General features: G+C 33.7%; 1 protein-coding gene across 1 annotated transcript; it reads right to left on the minus strand.

Moving 5' to 3' along the window:
* Positions 1-1,864: 1,864 nt before the first annotated feature.
* Positions 1,865-17,938, minus strand: LOC128157085 (protein Wnt-9a-like). The gene is made up of 4 exons (XM_052819451.1): positions 16,648-17,938; positions 12,672-12,949; positions 7,383-7,651; positions 1,865-3,252 (listed from the first exon to the last, which is right to left on the minus strand). The coding sequence occupies exons 1-4, from the start codon at positions 16,725-16,727 to the stop codon at positions 2,779-2,781; spliced, it is 1,101 nt and encodes a 366-aa protein (XP_052675411.1). The 5' UTR covers positions 16,728-17,938; the 3' UTR covers positions 1,865-2,778.
* Between the last annotated feature and the right edge of the window lie 242 nt (positions 17,939-18,180).

Below are 18,180 nucleotides of genomic sequence, written 5' to 3' on the forward strand. Positions count from 1 at the left end.
GTTATGATTAGCGGAGAGAAAAAGTTACACTTGCTTTGTTTTATTTACCCATTCCTTCACCTAGCTAAGACGGGGAGAAAATAGGTTGTCATAACTTATTACGCTCACTATATAACTGTTTAGATCAACCTTAATCAACAAATATTCTACCGGCTCTTGGCGTACAAATGGTTGGATGTAATCATCGTATGTGCAATACCCAGACGATATTAGCCATGCACTGTTTCTTGTTTCAAGTTTGCAGATTTCACTATAGAGTTTTACTGGTTAATGTCGTCTTAAAGGATGTTTCTGTTTAAAGATTTTTGTTTTTGTTAAACCAAATACGTAAGGTCTCTTGAAGTTTGATTACGACAATATGTATACAATCTCTCTGTAAAGAAATAACAAAAATAAAATAAGATTTTATTGTTAAGTAAGCTGCATACTATATTAAGATTTTAAAGAAGTGCCGTTTGGATCCAAAACGTCATGGAGGAAGAATTCACAAGAAGAGTTACAGAAGATGCCAAAAAAACCAATGTTTTAAAGTTCCGACTTCCACGGAACACCATCATAAATGCCACAAAAACACGGGACATTGTCATTAAAATACTGTAAAGATTTCAAAATAAATATAAAAAATTTAATATCTTGTCATTTCTTTGAATTAATGTCTGCCAAGTATATGGTGGTATGCCTAGGATGTCGGACGTCAGATCTGGGTTGACTTTTTTTCTTGAACCCATGCAAGATTTTTTTATTATTATTTTGGACTATCGTTTTCTCAGGACTTAAAGGGAATATATAATGCATAACATGCCTAAATATTAAGTACAGATAGGTCGATTAAAGCATTGTGTATGTAATCATTCATATAAACATAAAAATCAGACAAAAAAGGTATCGGGATAAATCAAAAATATATTCAGCCGTAATGAATCTTTGCAAAGAACTTTTTTCTACAAAAAACTGGTCTTTTGATGAGATAACTTAGTATATATCTATATCATTTTCTGAAAATCGAAACAAATATAGATCTAAAGATCTTTTTTTCGTCCGTCCACAGCCCTTAAAGTTTTAATATTCTCCAGATGAAAACTATGCTCAAAGTTTTGGCAACCATTCGATGGGTTCAAACATTTTCTAAGTTGTCCATAACAAATGATAACAATTGTTTATAAGGAAGAACAGATGATTGAGAGATATTGTAAAAAAGTTTCTTTCAACATTTTGAAGAGTTTATCTTTTCTAAAGCAGAAGCATACATTCATACAAATAAATAACGCCTTTATACTTATTAAATATAAATATTATGGTATTCTTATTTTGAAACTTTGCAAATAATAGATTAAAAAAGATGTTAACGTAGCAAAAACATTTATTTTGGGATAATGTTTTAGTGTTTTGGTGTATATTGTATGAAGAATGGAGGCAGTTAGATAACCCCTCTTTTATTTGATTATTGCTTTTGTTATTATTTTTACAGAATGCATTGTCATGGAAATTTAAGAAGAAAACTCAATATCCCTGACAAGCAGTGGAACCATAATGTTTTAAATGCACTTATTTGTGCCTCGTTTGAAATTCAGGTAAAAAAAAAGTATTAAAATAAATTCCGTGCTTGCTTTTTATCTTAGATTTGTTTTGGCCTAATTATATAAAATCATAAAATAAGCACTTAATAACATATTTACTTAAAGTGGATTTTACTTAAACTTCATGTGAGTGCTGTTTTCACATGGTTCAGTTGAAAACCCCAGGACACACTTGATTGGTTGTGAATGAACACGAGGACATGGGTATGGCTTCCCCAAAACGAGGTAACACTATGTGTATAAAACGTCAGAAAGATGTCAAATAAAAAACAAGATAACCATTGGTATTAAAAACAATAGAACAATTTTATTAGTTGATGATCTGTACAAATGTACTTTGTCCAAAGCAGCCTCTCACAATTCAAAAATAATCACGACATAATTTAACTGATAAATTTAACACACTTTATATGTACACATCTTTACTAGGTATGGTCCATTATGAAATCAAATGTTTCCAACATCATAATTACAATCGATTATTAGCTTGTCATAAAACAAATTATCAATGTATCCAAAAGCTTTTTTATTAAAAGAATTATCAGTGTATTAAAAACTTATTATTTTTTTTTATTGAAATAGGCGTTCTAAAAGCAAATGGTATTAAGCATAATGAATATAGTTCATATATAGTATTCGGTTTTATAAAAGTGTTATTGGGAGAACGAAAACACTCAACCTTACTTATTGATTTTTGATTGAATACATGGTTATCATAAAATGTGGCCATGCAGGAACCATCGCCATGTTCGTAAAAATTCATATTAGTTTAAATTAGATAAGTAAAAAGATACATGAAATTTACAATGACATATGTAAGATCAACGAATGAACAAAATTTAGTTCACAATATAACGCATCGTTAATAAATTAATGTGTGAACTTTAAGTCAAAATGATCGATAAATGATATAAATAATATAAATAGTAAAAAGATAAAGAAAGCAAGTTTGTAAATTCTACAGCAAAGCATGCACAATAATGAGATTCAAATTTAAAGTTCTAGCTTTACAGCATTAAAAATACTGATATCTACAAGGAAACAGATAATGATGCAAATAATTAAAATATAGAAATTCATATTATCCTTCATATAAAGGCACATTTACTAATAACATGAAGAATACTATCACAGGTTTGAATTTGTATGAAATCTGTAGGTCAGATACATCTTGCACCGTTGTCATGTGTCTCTTTTTTGTTCACTTGCACGTGTAGAGTTCTTGGTCAATCAGACACCTATTGCAATTAAACTCACAGCACCAAACCACTTGACACTGACACCGTTCATATTTCTTCCGGGTCATGACATTATAGCCACGCCCACAGCATATTGAATGACAGGTATTATTTTTATTGCATTCACGACCCGCCGTTCCTATGGAATAACTACTTTTGCTACAGAAGCTTGGAGAGTTTTCTGTATAAACCATGTCTACAGATTTAGGTGTGGAATTTTGGGGATCTGTGTTGGATTCTTCTCTTCTTATGGATAAAGAAAATTTGCCATTAGCATTGTTTGTATTTGTATCCACTTTGTATGCTTTTTCGTATCTCCGCTTTAAAACTTGTCCGATTTCGTGAAAGGGAGCTAACTGGCGCCAACAAGTCTTGACTGTGCAGGTTCCAGATACTCCATGACATTTACATTTGGTTTTCACGTGACCTTTCACAACCTGTAAAACAAAATTATTTGATGAATTTCAGTTATTGAATCCAACCATAAACGATTGCTTTGTATGCACAATGATTTTAGTGTACTGTTTTGTTATGTGAAAAATATGTTCTGCTTTTTCCTTTTTTTCTAAAAAAAAAATGAAAGGGGTAGTGGATACAATAAGTAAAATAAAATGTTTGACGTGCCAGATTTGATATTTTTATATTAATATATTTGATTCAAACTGTAAAGATATCCCATCTTATGAAATGATGCTCAATAACCTTGTTTGCTACAACATTTGATAACTTCAGGCAATTATAATTTCCCTGTCATAAAGAAATTAGTAGAAAAAAACTTAAAATTGAGAGATATAAGAAAGTGGGGTCATATTACAATGTAAGTGGGTATGATTTATGCAAAACATGATAATCAGTGCGCAAAAGTTACTCACTGATCACTTTTGAGTTAGCCTGAGGTCAACTGAATTAAACATTAAAAATTGGTCTCACTATTTTCATATACAACTTAATTCATACCACTACATACATCTCTAAAAATGATTTATTGATTATTTACGATCCCTATCCACAGTATACGAAAAAAAAAGGAAAAGTTTTATCCAAAAAAAAAAATTAATTACAGGTAAAAGATCAAGCCACCAATGTCGTTAACAAGCTACTTCACTATATATAAAGTATTCACTTAATAGTAAATTAATCAAATCGGTAAACATATTAATCTTCCACAACTTTGTTTATGTCAGTTTGTGTACAGCTTTTCAATCCAGGATCTCGAATTTACACAGTTGAGAACAAGGAACCAGAGGAAAGTTATTTTGGCCGGCAGCTGATCATTAACTCCACTGCAGCGACTCTTTCTGAGTTTCATTATCAGACACTGGGTTGAGAAGGCTGGTTGCCTAACATTAAGTTTTTGGAGTAAAACATCTGTTTGGTAAAACATGGGTGGCCAAAGTTATAAAAGGTTATTTACAGATCATCTATGTCAAATATGCATAGTTTGCATTTCTGTCAAACCTTTAAGTGAAAAACTTTTAACAAAAATTGTATGAAATTGTATCAAAATTTGATTATTATTATCATTGTAAATATTATTATTATTATTATCATCATTATTGAAATGATTTTATTCAAATATATTTTAAAGGTCTTTGTGGTACTTTTTGTTAAAACCTATACGCCGTTTTTTTAATGTTTCATTATTATATATATTGATAATGGAAAAATACATTTTCATCTTAAGAAAACCAAATAAAAAATGCAATAAAAAAGGGTATCAGGTTTTTTTTATATGAGAAATTATGTCTTGGCTTCAAAAGTTTCTTACGAGGATATCAGACTGTTTTTACGTTTGTTTGTCAAAACGAAGTTATATCATGTAATAAATAACATTTTTAAAATTTCAACATAAAACCTTCCTTTTGCGTATTATAATTAGGACATTCTTCTTGACAAACAAAGATAACACCGTAATGCAATTAACTTTTTCTTATAAAATGACACAGATTAATGAAGTTCTAATCCTAAACCGAGATTTCTCACTGGATCTGCCTATCTGTGTGGCTTTCTTGAGTGACATGTTAAAACAAATGCCCGTCTTAACCAGAGCACTCGGTTTACACCAATGCAACATTGGAGTGGTTTATATGTGCAAACAACATGAAAATCATTTAGATATTTTGCTTTTTTTGACCAACAAAAATTGTTAACTATTTTGGAGAACGGGAAATTTGTTTGGACCTAACACATTGAACATGTTCAGTATTTTGTCGACACGCGTACGATATACGTTTGATGGACGGGTGCCGTATCTTTGGCAGCGATTTCATGATCTTGGTTCAAATAGAGTCAAGGCTATTTACCAAACGATCAGCGTTATTTAATATTTTTGATAGCCTTTCAACGCCAATATTATTATACCGCTTGGAGTTACTTCCGCACTTCAGTGAATAACAGAAATTTGTATCTGAGACGTAGAAGTTTATAGAAAATAATAGTTATAATGTTGCTCTTAAACTAAGTAAAATTCCTTAAAAAAATGTTAATGCCGCTGTATTAAAGGGACTTGGACATGATTTGATTTAAAATTTTCAAATTTTATTTTTCCATTTTCAATGTTTATACTAATGAATATAGAAGTTTTTAATGCTATGCCAAAATTTGAAAGTCAAATATCAAGTTATAAGCAAGATACAGAGTTCATAATTCTTTGTTTTGTAAACAAAGTTCGAATATTGTCATTTTTCACTTATGTGTTGTTATGGATGAAAGTTTCAATCAAATGCATCTTTCTTTTGTTGATACTAGTATTTATAAAGATATTGAGTTCGTTTAAATTGTTTTTACATGTCATTTTGTCTAAGAAATGGTAATAAGCTACATTACATTTTTTGTAAACAACTATAAGACTCGAGCTTTGTTTACATAACAACCAATTCTTACCTCTGTATCTCGCTTGTAACTTGTATTTAACATTCAATATTTTGGCCAATCATTTATAATGCACCAGTAAACCATTTTTTGCATAAAAAAAATAAAATTTTTGATCTCTAATCGTGTCTTAGTCCCTGTAAACCGATGTTATAAAACATTAAATTCTTAATTTTCATGAAATGATATTTAAGGAATGAAAAATTAGCTTAATTTGTCAATGTATTCATGTTTATATAATGAAAAAAAATCATTGCAACTTAATGCTTTTCTATAATTTTGTTTTAAATCTTAGTATTTTCTACTGCTCTTAATACTTTTTAATCTACAATAAGAATAACTTGTACTGCTCTTAAGAATAGAACTCTGCATTTCAAATAAAAAATGAGTACATTTCTTCTACGGTATTTTTGTATTCCACACCAGAATTCTAATATCATAGAACAAAACCACAGACGTTGTAATAAGAGACAGAGGTGTCCTCAAATATGATGAAGCAACGAACAACAAAGGGCTAGTTCATGGACAGTCGTTATAACAAACTGCCAAAAAATTGTGAAACTCCGTAAACATCCAAACGACTTTCAAATAAACATGGCAGCTTGCCCTCGTAATTTTTTATGTACCAAACTAGAAGAGACAAATGTTACTCATCAGCCTCGTTTTCAGATGTCTGGACTTTCACCAGCTGCTGACCGCTTAAGTTGTATTCTTTATGTGTGACTTCTAACAGTCGTATTGCATCTCTCGCTCCTCATTTAAGTTAGCCATAACATCAGAAAGTACATTTGTAAATAAAGAAGAAAACAGCGTATGCCCGTGCAAGTAATTGAGCGTGTGATTGGAAGATATGGGGTTCAGGGATGTGAGTTTAGTTTACAGACCTTCTGACTGAAGAAATAGAGAGAATTTCACCTGAAATAACTTTTCTACATTTGTTTTCTCTTAAAAACCGTAAGACTATTCTTCTCTGAAATAGTGTAACAAGCAGATTTTAATGATAACATTTTTCCTTAAAACTTAAAGGCAAGTTTTAACAAAATAGCAAGATTTCCCTTTTCACGTAATTAACAAGAATGTTAAATGATAACGGTACATGGCTTAAACAGAAAAATGTATATCAAATCGTGAAATCTTTCGGATATTTTAATAAATCAATAAAATTTGACTTCGTCTTTCTTGTCTAATATAATGATAGAACCTGAAGCGTACTCTTTTGTTATACTCCTCGGTAATGGGAAGGTATCTTACTCCTTAGGTACCATGTCATTTCGAATACTCGATAAGTATATAGGGATATGGCAAAACAAGGGGTTGTTCTCGAAAACATGATATACACAATTACTGCTGAATGTGATCTCCTCTGAATACACACAATTATCTTGTCTTGTCGGTCGGTATTAAGTGGTTTTGATAAGAAGAGTAGCTGTAAAGGATTTTTCCGTTAAATCGGAATGATCAATGTGTTTCTGCTGACAACCTGCTATCAAAGAGTATGTTTAGCTTTTGTGTAGGGTGCAAATACATCATTGGTAAAACACAAGAGTATAGATTTCTGATCCTTAAGAAAAACAAAACTTTGCAAAGAATTGAATTCTAGAACTTCGGAAAAAACATTGTTTACACTATGTTGAAGTTGTTTGTTGAATTGCAGTAACACAGAAAAGTTATGACATCCGGGTGTTGAAAGGCCTACCTTTATTCCAACCCTACTGTTGTGTTGGTTAACTTTGGCTGTTACATCTTTACCAAGCGTCTTTGCGCGGCGAAGAAATCGTCTGGTAAACTTGAGGGCGAATTTAATATTATCGCCGCATCCTCCCCACTTCCATGCTTCAACGTTGTTCAGATGCTTGGACTCGTCGCATGTGCACCTGTCAATCTGTCCACTCCGGCACCCTCTGGCAAAAGTGTGAACTAAACTTGCAGACGATACTGCGTAAAGGAATGACGTCTCTTTGAACCCTGAAAATCGGAATAAAAATACTTAAATTTTACACATATTTTTTATAGTTTAATTTTTAACAAATTTAATGTAGTTTTTATGATGTATACCCACGGCCCTATGTACCAGATGTTGGTGAAATTCTTGGATGGGATTGCCATTGAGTGAGTCGGAAAAAACACATTCATTAAAATGTACTTGATCAATATGTCATCCCGACGAATGTTTTAAGCAATACATTTTTAATGGGCCATTTGAAGTAATTGGGGTTTATTTATCCTGTAAGCATCTCACCATCCCTGTCTCACCTGCTTTTTTTGCTGGTGGGAGGCGACGCGCAGTAATCCAAGAGTAATTAGACTTGTATCCATGCGCCAATGTAGTGTTATAATAGGTTTTAACAATGACGCCGATTAGGGGTAGAACTACAATTTATGCTAACGACGATTCGATGACTGTAAATTTAAATTAATTCCATCTTTCGGCGACCACCCTGAAAGATCGCTATGTCTTTGTTCAGAGAAAGAAATAGTGTAGAAATATGGACATAAAATGGTGATTTCGGATTCCTAGCTGGACCCCTTATCACCTATGAATCACAGTTTTTAATACTGTAAGAATGACGCGTCAACTGAACTTGATTAAACTCACTCGAAAAGTAATTTTCGATAGAGCATTGTTATCATTAAACGAGTTGGAAAACATATGCATATTCTTCATGTTTTCCAACTCTTAAAACTTAATAGCGTAAATATGTTTCAAAATGATTTTACATATTTAATATGTCTTGGAGATGGAATGGTGTGAATGATATTTTATTTAGCATATCGATTCATTCAACCGCACAAATTTAAAAATATGCTAGCAAAAATAGAAGGAATTTGAAATGATTTTTATCAAGGCCTCTTGGGAATAGATGAAGCATCTCGCATTGAATCAACCTTCTGTTGCATCACCTGCCACCGTCGTCAGCGTGTGTATTCTTTCGACGAAAAACTATATTTACAAATGTTTAGAAGTTGAAATATGTGGGGCATTCATTTTAAATATACAGAAATCCTAAATTCCGGGGGAGAAAACATATAAAAGGACAGACTATTTTCGTTTTTTATCTCTATATATTAAAGAACCTCTGGGATAAGGAAAAGTTAGTGATAAGAATCTAGCTATTAATATAAGTCTATTCGGGATATGATATTGTCAAACTATGCTAGTTAATAATATAACTGAAATCAAAGTCTTTTGGTCTTTTTTCGGATTGAAAATAGTTTATAAAATGAGCTTTGATAGTTACATTTACACATAGTATAATAATTACTGTGGCACAACATTATTCGTAGAAATGAAAATATTTAATAATTTATACACGTTAAGAAAACCCTTAAACAATAACAAAACATTTTTTATCTGAAAGATCAAAAATTAGAGACAAAACATCGTTTGTACAGATAGTGACCCTTTGTTACCCACAAAGAATTCAGGTGATCCCCGTTAAGGAATTCAACCCAGGTTAGTTTGCTTTTCCCACCGTGCATGTCATTTTGTTATTCTCACCTGTATATACAGGTACTCGGTTATACAGGTAGTGTTCCATAATTAACTCTAAGGGGTCCGGTGGTTTCGACCGGACGTTCTTAAACTGAGACTTGTTTGTCCTCTCCACATGAAAAGTCGGAGGATGACAAATCTGGCAGTATTATGTGTTTGTGTTTATGTCTTGGAATACTATGTTAAGGTAGTTAATGAGTTTAGTTTTGGTCCTGATGTTTGTTTGGGGTTTGTTGTTTATATGAGGATCTTTGTGTCTGAAGTACCTTATCAGAAGGAAACAAATACGAATACACAGAAAGTTAACGGTCTTTTTCATTGGTCCCTCTATAAAGATCGTCAGCGCAAATCTGCATGTGCAGAGACATACAAACACTTTTAATTATAACAGCTCATTATTATTACTATCATAATTATTATTATATACATTATGATATTCAATTATTAATTACGATGACAATTTTAACAAAAAATATTGATTAACATCATTTTAATTATGAAACCTAGCAGCAAAAACTTTCCGACTTGCGGGAAAGGCTTCAATGCACCAAAGCATAGACCGTTCACACAGATAAAGTGTCAAATGAAGAAGACTGTCCTCATATCTTGTATTTTAAATGGTCAAAGAGGATAAAAAAGGTGAAGACTGGTATCAAGAAAAACAAGGGGTTACGGGGTTAATGTTTCTTCAACAAGTAGCCATCTACCAAGAACTAATGTCACATGGAAGAAATCTTAATCATAACATGACGTGTGTCAGATTAGAAATAATGTTCTACCTAAATTGCTGAAAAAATGTCCGTCAATAGAGAGAGAGAGAGCCGTGAACCATAGGAGTAGTTTTCACCTTCGGTCACGTGCTCTTTGTTTGCCTTAAGTGTGAGGGAAAGGCGAACGGTCGGATAAAAACGCGACGAACATGGTTTTTTGTAATCAATGACACTTTTTTGTAATCATGAAATGCACTTCTCTACAGAAAATTATAAAAAGTTGGACATTAATATCTGGGGTTATTTTCTATACAGCTGTAAGGTTTTATGTGTGGCGTTACTTTATAGCCTAATAATTCGCAATACAGGTCTATAAAATATATTTATGTGGTTTACTGTTACTAGATCAAATTGTCACGTATTCTTTATCGCTGGAAAACAAAATATTAATCCGCAATTACATGTCTGATTAACTATTTGTTAATTAGGGAATCTAATTTCCTGTTGATACTTCCAAAAGAAATCTAATTCCTGGTCCATGTGTTTACCGCGGATAGAGGTTAAGCTGATTCTGATGTGCCAGAAAGATGAAAAGAATACAGAATTGATTGTATATTGCAAAAAAGAACTAAATATTTCCGTGATTTGTTTGACCTAATTGGTTTTTAAGTACAAAAGGGACACTGATGTCAATATTAAAGCAAGAACATAACCACCTTTCGATTACGCAAGGACAAGTGCCAACTTAGGTGCGTCGAATCCCTTAAAAAGTTCGATTTTGGAGTACTATTACAGTATATCTGTAACGGTCGTTTTCAAAAGGCTTCAATTAATACCAAAAAACATGGCTATGATAAATAGATTTTTTGTGGGGGTAGGGATAAACTTTTAGGTGTCTAAATCATGCTTCTCAAAGTTTTCGTCTGATCATGATATTCAATATGCCAGGTGTATAGTACTGTGCGAATCCAAGATATACATAATCAAGTCCTCAAATTGTTAGATTTTTTAACCTTTTAAGGCAAGAAAATCCCAAAAATTGTCAAACTGATACTTTGTAATGCATCTTGTGAGAAATAAGGTCTTAGTTTCGCATTTGAGCATAGAGAGTAAAAGACCATGCTGAGGACAAACGATCATGGCGACCTAAAAATGTCTAATAATTTAGCATTGAAGATTACCTAATCTGGCTGGGCATGGTGTGAAGTGTATGTGTCCTCAGAAATGTCGCCAAGTTCCTGATTTAAATCCAAGTAAATCTTATACTTGGTTACATCGTGATATTTACCGTTTGAAGTTTGGCTTGTGAGCAAACAACCAGGACTAGTCGTCTGCTGCGACCGTCTGCCCACAGATTATCGGGACTCCTCGGGACGAATTTCCCGCTGTTATCGATCATCATTGATTGTAATCTACAACTCTGTGATAGATCACATACAAAACAATGTTCGTGGGTAATGGATGCTTTTTCACCCATGTGATAAGTGTTGGGCAAGAATTGCTTAGACTATCCGATGGGTTGATTGCCTTTTTCTCCGTATTTTATGGTCTCCCTTAAAATTCTTTGCATAACAAATGATAATTCAGTTCAATGGGCAGCATAAACCTTTACCAATGAGTATTATTCAACGAAAAGGAAGAGTACATGTTTGGGTTGGGATCCAAGAGGACATAATATACTCAATAAAGACATAATTGGGATTGTAAGCTGATACCACTTATCATGCCAGAAAAATGGCAAAGAGCACGTCTTTAATTTAACACGATTGTGTACCCCTTCAATATTGATAAAGCTCTCTGATATTGAAAATTGAGTAGTTTGTCTATTGATATATGTATGAATGATAAGAACTCCTTTTTATGCATAAGTGCAGAAGTATTTTACTCCAACACTGGCACATCAATCATTGCTCATATTTTGTCATTTCAAAGCGAATAGTTAGCGGGCTATTGACTTCTAGGGTTAAACAAATTATCCTCTATCGCAAAAAATAGAGAACTTTGAAATTATACTCTTTTTATAGAGCTTATTATACCCTCAATAGTGGGTTGATAGGCGTTTTCTTCTCATTCTAAACTACAAAGTATTTGGTCGTTCATTCAATACTATTGACAGTTACACAATGTCAAGGTTATTAATATTTGACCTGGTTTAGTAGAAAGAGAAGTATTTGGTGTATGGAGTTCTGCAGTTCTTTCAAGAGGTTACGATAGACATAAAACATAGTGGGTTTGACAATATTTTGACAACATCCTTCTGTCTCTGTCACTCTATGAAGATACTCATTAAAATTTTGTTTGAATGGATATTTTTGTTCTTAAAATTAAAATACCTGGTGCGGCAGATGGCCCTTTATTTGTAACTATGTGTGGTACTTGTTACTTGTATGGAATCATCCAATATATGTATAGTAGCTTGGCTACCCTAGGCACATTGAAGTTGTATGGCTAAAATTTTCTGTAGAGATATGTGCTTATTTTTTTCGACATAAAGCTCAGAAACAAGTGGCAGCCTTTTCTTTTCCTTCCTCCGTTATGATAAAAACCCGTAATGTAGATATATACAGTTACACCTGTCTGAACCAGCGGGCAATAAAATTTAGAAAAAAAAATATAGGAGATTTTTCGCATAGTCATCATGCTGCTATGTCAGAATAACGTATTGCAAACTTAGCGTTTATGTTGACATTTTATTGCCTTCTGTCTTTTATATGAGCAGAAAAGGAGATGCAATAGACACGTACACAAAGCAAAGGGGCAAATGGATGAGTAGGTGTGGTACCTTTTTTCAGTATATTTTGTCTGTAAGGCTCTTCTAACGAACAGTTCCATCTTTCGTCCTTAAACTGATACTGGCATTCCAGAACGGAAGTCCTTATCGCTTCCATCAGCGCATGCGCAGTTCCTCGTCCCCTTCGACACATTTTCTTTTGTTTGCGGTAAAGCTTCATCATTTCACATAACTTGGAGGGTGAAAAAGTTCGAGAGACCTCGGGGATACGATTGTCTCGAAAGGCCGGGTTATCCAAAGTTAGAGTTAACACTTCAGTCGATGTCAACCTAAAAACAAGCGAATAAATGTTACAATAGTTACAAAGGTGAAAAATATGATGCTAACACTTTCCTCTTTTAAAATATACCCATGGGAAATGTTTGAATATGATGTAAACTTATGAGAGCATACATGCTATACTTTAATACAAATATTAATTGAGAGCTGAGAAAATGGACTTCTAGTCTTTCATCTGAAGTTCATTTCATCCCTATTTTCATAAAATTCCGTTATTACAAATTACTAAATCGGTGATCTCTCTCTCTCTCTCTCTCTCTCTCTCTCTCTCGTCTTAAACAAAAAAAACCGAAGACAGACACACAAAAACAACAAACTAATGGTGTATACGTTTGTAGAGAGGTAAACAAGAATGGAGGACAGTTTACACTTTTTTACACTATCCATCAAGAGCCGTGTTTATTAGCCTTTGTTACACACTATATACATGTCAATAATGACAGATAATGTGACGACCATAATTTGACACGAACGGTAACTGAATTGCTGCTAGAAACTTGCAATCACATTCACGCGATATAAAATTTTAACACTATTTAAACAAAACCTAGCATCACGAGTGGACAAATTTGTAAGTTTATGTCGATGAATTGAGACTGTAAATATAATTTTACATAACGATTATTAGCTGTATTATTTGATGCTTCATTTTATAAGATAATAAAGCCACTAGTTATAATGCCAGAAAAAACCGTAGATTTCTAAAAGAAGGAAACGAACTGCAGGTTACAAAAAAGTAGCCAAGGTCAAGCAACAGACAATGACCGACATCAGATCCTCGTCTCGTAAATTAAAACAAGATAGATTTCAAAAAACTAGATTTCCTATACACATGTACATTTCTATTGATCGCCACTGAAACAAAAGACTTGAATGAGAAGAGAAGGAAAATTACAACCACTTTGGACATTAACCATTAATTTGAAAATTGCCGAGGTTAACCGCACATTTATTAATGGTCATGTAGTTCATTGAAAATATTTGTATTCTTATCAAGAAATAGAAATGAACAGAAACTAATGCTTGTTTTCTGTTGCTTGGTCATTTCAGCAGCCAGCAAGTCTCTACCGCGAAAAGCGGAAATCAATTTGCGATCGGTGACTTTCTGTCCTAATTTTATAATGAAGAAGTAAACAACCTGTATTTTCACGAGTTCATTTATTTCACCACTTCATTGTCTGTAAGCATCCTGTTAGCTATTGGTAGTGATAGACTATACATTTATAACACTGCCTACAACACAGAAAAACAAATGCATCATTTTGGGAAGGATTGTTAAACTCAACAAATTATTGTTGAAATCCACAATTTGAATTAATGAGGTTTCATAGTATCACACCCATGAGAGCTTAAAAAACAAGTTCAGACAACAAATAACGTGCATATTGCACAACATGTATAAAGGAAAAATAGCTCTGCATTTACGAACAAACCCTCTGGCCTACTTCAAAGATATATTTTTAGTGTTTTCGTAAAATTGAGAGAATGCGTCGGTGGCTGAATTTGTTTAGACTGAATCGTTAATTAACGACCTGTAAATCTTTACGAGCTGCCAGGTGGCAGGACCTGAAGGTTCAAGTCCTGTGTGGGAGGCACCCATTATCTCCCCTTGTTGTGACCCACAATGACGGAAGATGGCTTTCTGAATCACATACTTTCTTTGTAGAAATAATGAGTGTCACGAGCCTCATCTTCTGAGTGACAAAACTTATATCGTCATTTATTGCTAAAAGCCAAACGAACTTTGTAGGATTTTTGTCAGTCTCAATTTCAAAGAATATCCCAAAGGACTTTCAGTAAGAATTGCAATAGTCTATTTTTAGATTGAACGTGTAAAGTTGATAACTGGATAAGTAGATGAAATGTGATAATAAAAGACATCCATTCTCCAGCGTTTTTCCGCGTGGATCTATTGGGTTATGACTGTGTAAAATATGGATTACAAAGTTATATGTGCTTATCATAGACAATTTTGCACTAGATCTAATGACAACCTCATTTATATTATCTGTATGTGTTGAGAGTTTTCTTAATGGTCAGGCCAATTAAGAAATTTACATCACATTAGTCATTTGAAAAATAAATGAATCAGTCTATGAAAAACCCCACGTGCATGCTATACATTTTTTTGTTTTTACATATTTTCGGAAAAAGTTTTTTTTTTCAAAAATGTTTTCCATCAGTGTTGCCGAAATTGCCTCGCCTGAAATTAATTGAAAATTTAAAAATCGATTACAGAAACTTGCAATATACATAGAGCTGCAGGATGTTGTGTTTAATCAAAGAATTTTGCAGCAAACTGTCTGTGAGCATCGTTACACTATCTGTTAGATTTCGGTGGGTAGAGGCCGATTTCTGCGATAAATGCAGAATTGGCAACTGTAAGAAAGTATGTCGGTTGTTAGTATCCCTTGCTTTGCTCTATAACTGTCAGACTAAATCAGAGAGAGAGAGAGAGAGAGAGAGAGAGAGAGAGAGAGAGAGAGAGAGAGAGAGAACGGTGAGGTGTTTTGTTGATGGTACAGACGACCTAAGCATTCAATGACATTCCCCATGCTGTTTGCACTTGCGTAAAGAAGATATTATAGAATACATATTGTCCATTCATCTCCAACTCAAAGAACATTTGCCTCTCATATTCAAAGAGATTTGACGTTCTTTTTCCCCGATATTGATGAAGTCAAGATCACATCTTAATGGGCCCACCTTTATTTTAAGGATCAACTCTTTAGAAGTTTGGGGTTTGATGAACAGTTTAACAGAAATTCTTTGACGTATTTTCATCTTATTGCCGTGCATTTCTTTGCAGCTCTCTTTTTTACAGTCTTATCGGTAGTTTTAATTACGGCCTATCTGTTACCTAATAGCTGATAATTGGCGATGAACAACTATACAGGGATTGTAAGCACAGAGGCAACTCTTTTAAAGGGGAAAACCACTGCTAGCACAGTTGTTTCATTGGATAAGGGCCATAGAAGACAACGTGATTAAAATATTAAACAAGATTAAAAAGTGATTTGTTTTAGAGAGAGTTTTAGAACACCATATACCTTAACTCTACAGCATAGCACGCTAACAGAATAATCGTGCCCGCCAAGAGATATTTTCCTTATAAATGAATTCTCTATTGTGCAGTAAGTACTTAACACGGGCGGGGTAGCAAAAAACACGAAACCCTAACACCCTGAATTAAGATATATATGTCCAATAGATCCGTTTAAGTATATCTCCGTCTTGTTAAAATCTCATAATGCTAACTCGATAATTGATTCTACACACGGTTCTCCATTCAAACGAAAGTTTCTTTGCTGCAGTGTCCGCAATAAGAGTGGTAGTATTTCCACATTCTTGAGCGGTAATTTAATGAAACTTTTTGGATCTTAAACTTTACCAAGTGTACATTCAATTTGTTAGTTTTCGTCTTCCAGTAATTTATATTTAATGGTCTTTTTAGTTAGTTTTAAATTTTCTTTCCGCAATGTACATGTTATTTGCAATATGCTTCAGAGAAAATTCGAAATATATGAGTAAAACGCACGTGGCTAAACTCATGCATTGACAAAAACCAGTCTTACACATGTATAAGACTCAATGCAAAGTGTGATTTAATAGTATTATTCGATTATATTTCATGAAGTTATTAGCTACAATCGTTATTGAAGATATAGACGTACTTAAGAAAACTTACCCAAAGTAAGCGACGGACGAGGAAATTCCAAAGAGTACGAAACTGATGATCCCTAATGTTATGGGCTTAAAATTTGGCATTTTTCACGTGCATGCATCTTTTTTCGAAGAAAAAGTCCGAATGTTCATTCATGTTCCAGGCAATTCCTTTTAACTCCTTCTAGAAATTGACCAATTTCGGATTTTAACAAATCAGCACCAAGTTTTTATCCTTAAAAGTACTCCGATAAGAATCAGATGTCCTTAGGAAGAATCACAATGTAAAATACAAACTGGAATCCACGAATTTCCACACAGAATTACAACCGATGAAATTTAAACTACCAATTAGCTAATTGTGCAATTATATGACGCGCGACCACTGGTCTTCTTCTGTAGGCACGTTCAGCATCCTGCAATATTGTCATTCGCAGACGATAAGTTCTGAGGGATGCCACGCGCGCCAAAAGGTACTAACACACTGGCAGAAAAAAAATTATGCAGAAGTTTCGCGCATTAACCTGACGCTACTCCACGCTGGACACCTTCGATTGCTCATAGATAAAAACAGAGAGGTGTGTACAAATGTACATGTACTGTACTGCTATGTACTTAATAATCGTACACTTTTAAGAACAAACGTCTGTTAGAATGTCTTTGTCGCTCTACGTTCGGCCCTAGTAAACATATCGTTTTAACAAGTCGTTGGTTTGATTGAATTTGAAGGAATAGGCATTTTTCGTAATCCCCAACGTGTTTTCATTTATGTATCACCATTATCTATGTGTCTTGCGCACTAGTTACGTATACCGGGCTCTTTCCTCCGGCAATCGGCATATGACTGACACATAGATTTGTACACGATGTACGAGAAAAATATATTCGTGATTCTCTTCCTATATTACGCCCCTCAAAAAAATGATTTAGAAAAAAAACACTTTTGGGGGGCCAATTTTCCTCTTCTTTTGTGACCTCCTGTACCCTAAAGACAAGACTGCCCAGCGGGATAATCTCCGCGCAGGGGTAGTTCCTCCACGTTTACAGGGAAAATAATCCGATTTTCGTGACAGATATCAACCACTTTAATCCATAAATCAACGATAAAATAAATTAATAGATCTTAGATGTAGCGATTTCAATTCCCCTACAAAATTCCGAAATGGTCCTAGACGCTCACTGGACAAAATAATAGAACAACCCCCTTCTACGATAGTCCTTTCAACACAATGCGAGGACAGTTAAGAAAGCTATGATAAATATGTTGGGGGGAGATAGCATAACCGCATTATGTCATGTCTATATTGTCCCCAAAACGCCTCTATTGACCGCGCGGTGATGTATGCCCTGACCCCTCATTAATTTCTGTTTAGATGCTAAATTCCTCGCTGATCAATACATTATAGGGCAATTCATTTACTTTTCTCATCGCCAAATCCTCCCGCATTCAGCCTGAATTTGTCATTAAATAGGGATCATGTAGTCACACCTCTCTCGCCAGGTGATTCTAAAATGACAAATGAAAGTTTCGGAAAGGGACATCTTTCCCACAAAAATA

The sequence above is a fragment of the Crassostrea angulata genome, chromosome 7 (assembly GCF_025612915.1).
Source record: "Crassostrea angulata isolate pt1a10 chromosome 7, ASM2561291v2, whole genome shotgun sequence".
NCBI classification, from domain to species: Eukaryota; Metazoa; Mollusca; class Bivalvia; order Ostreida; family Ostreidae; genus Magallana; species Magallana angulata.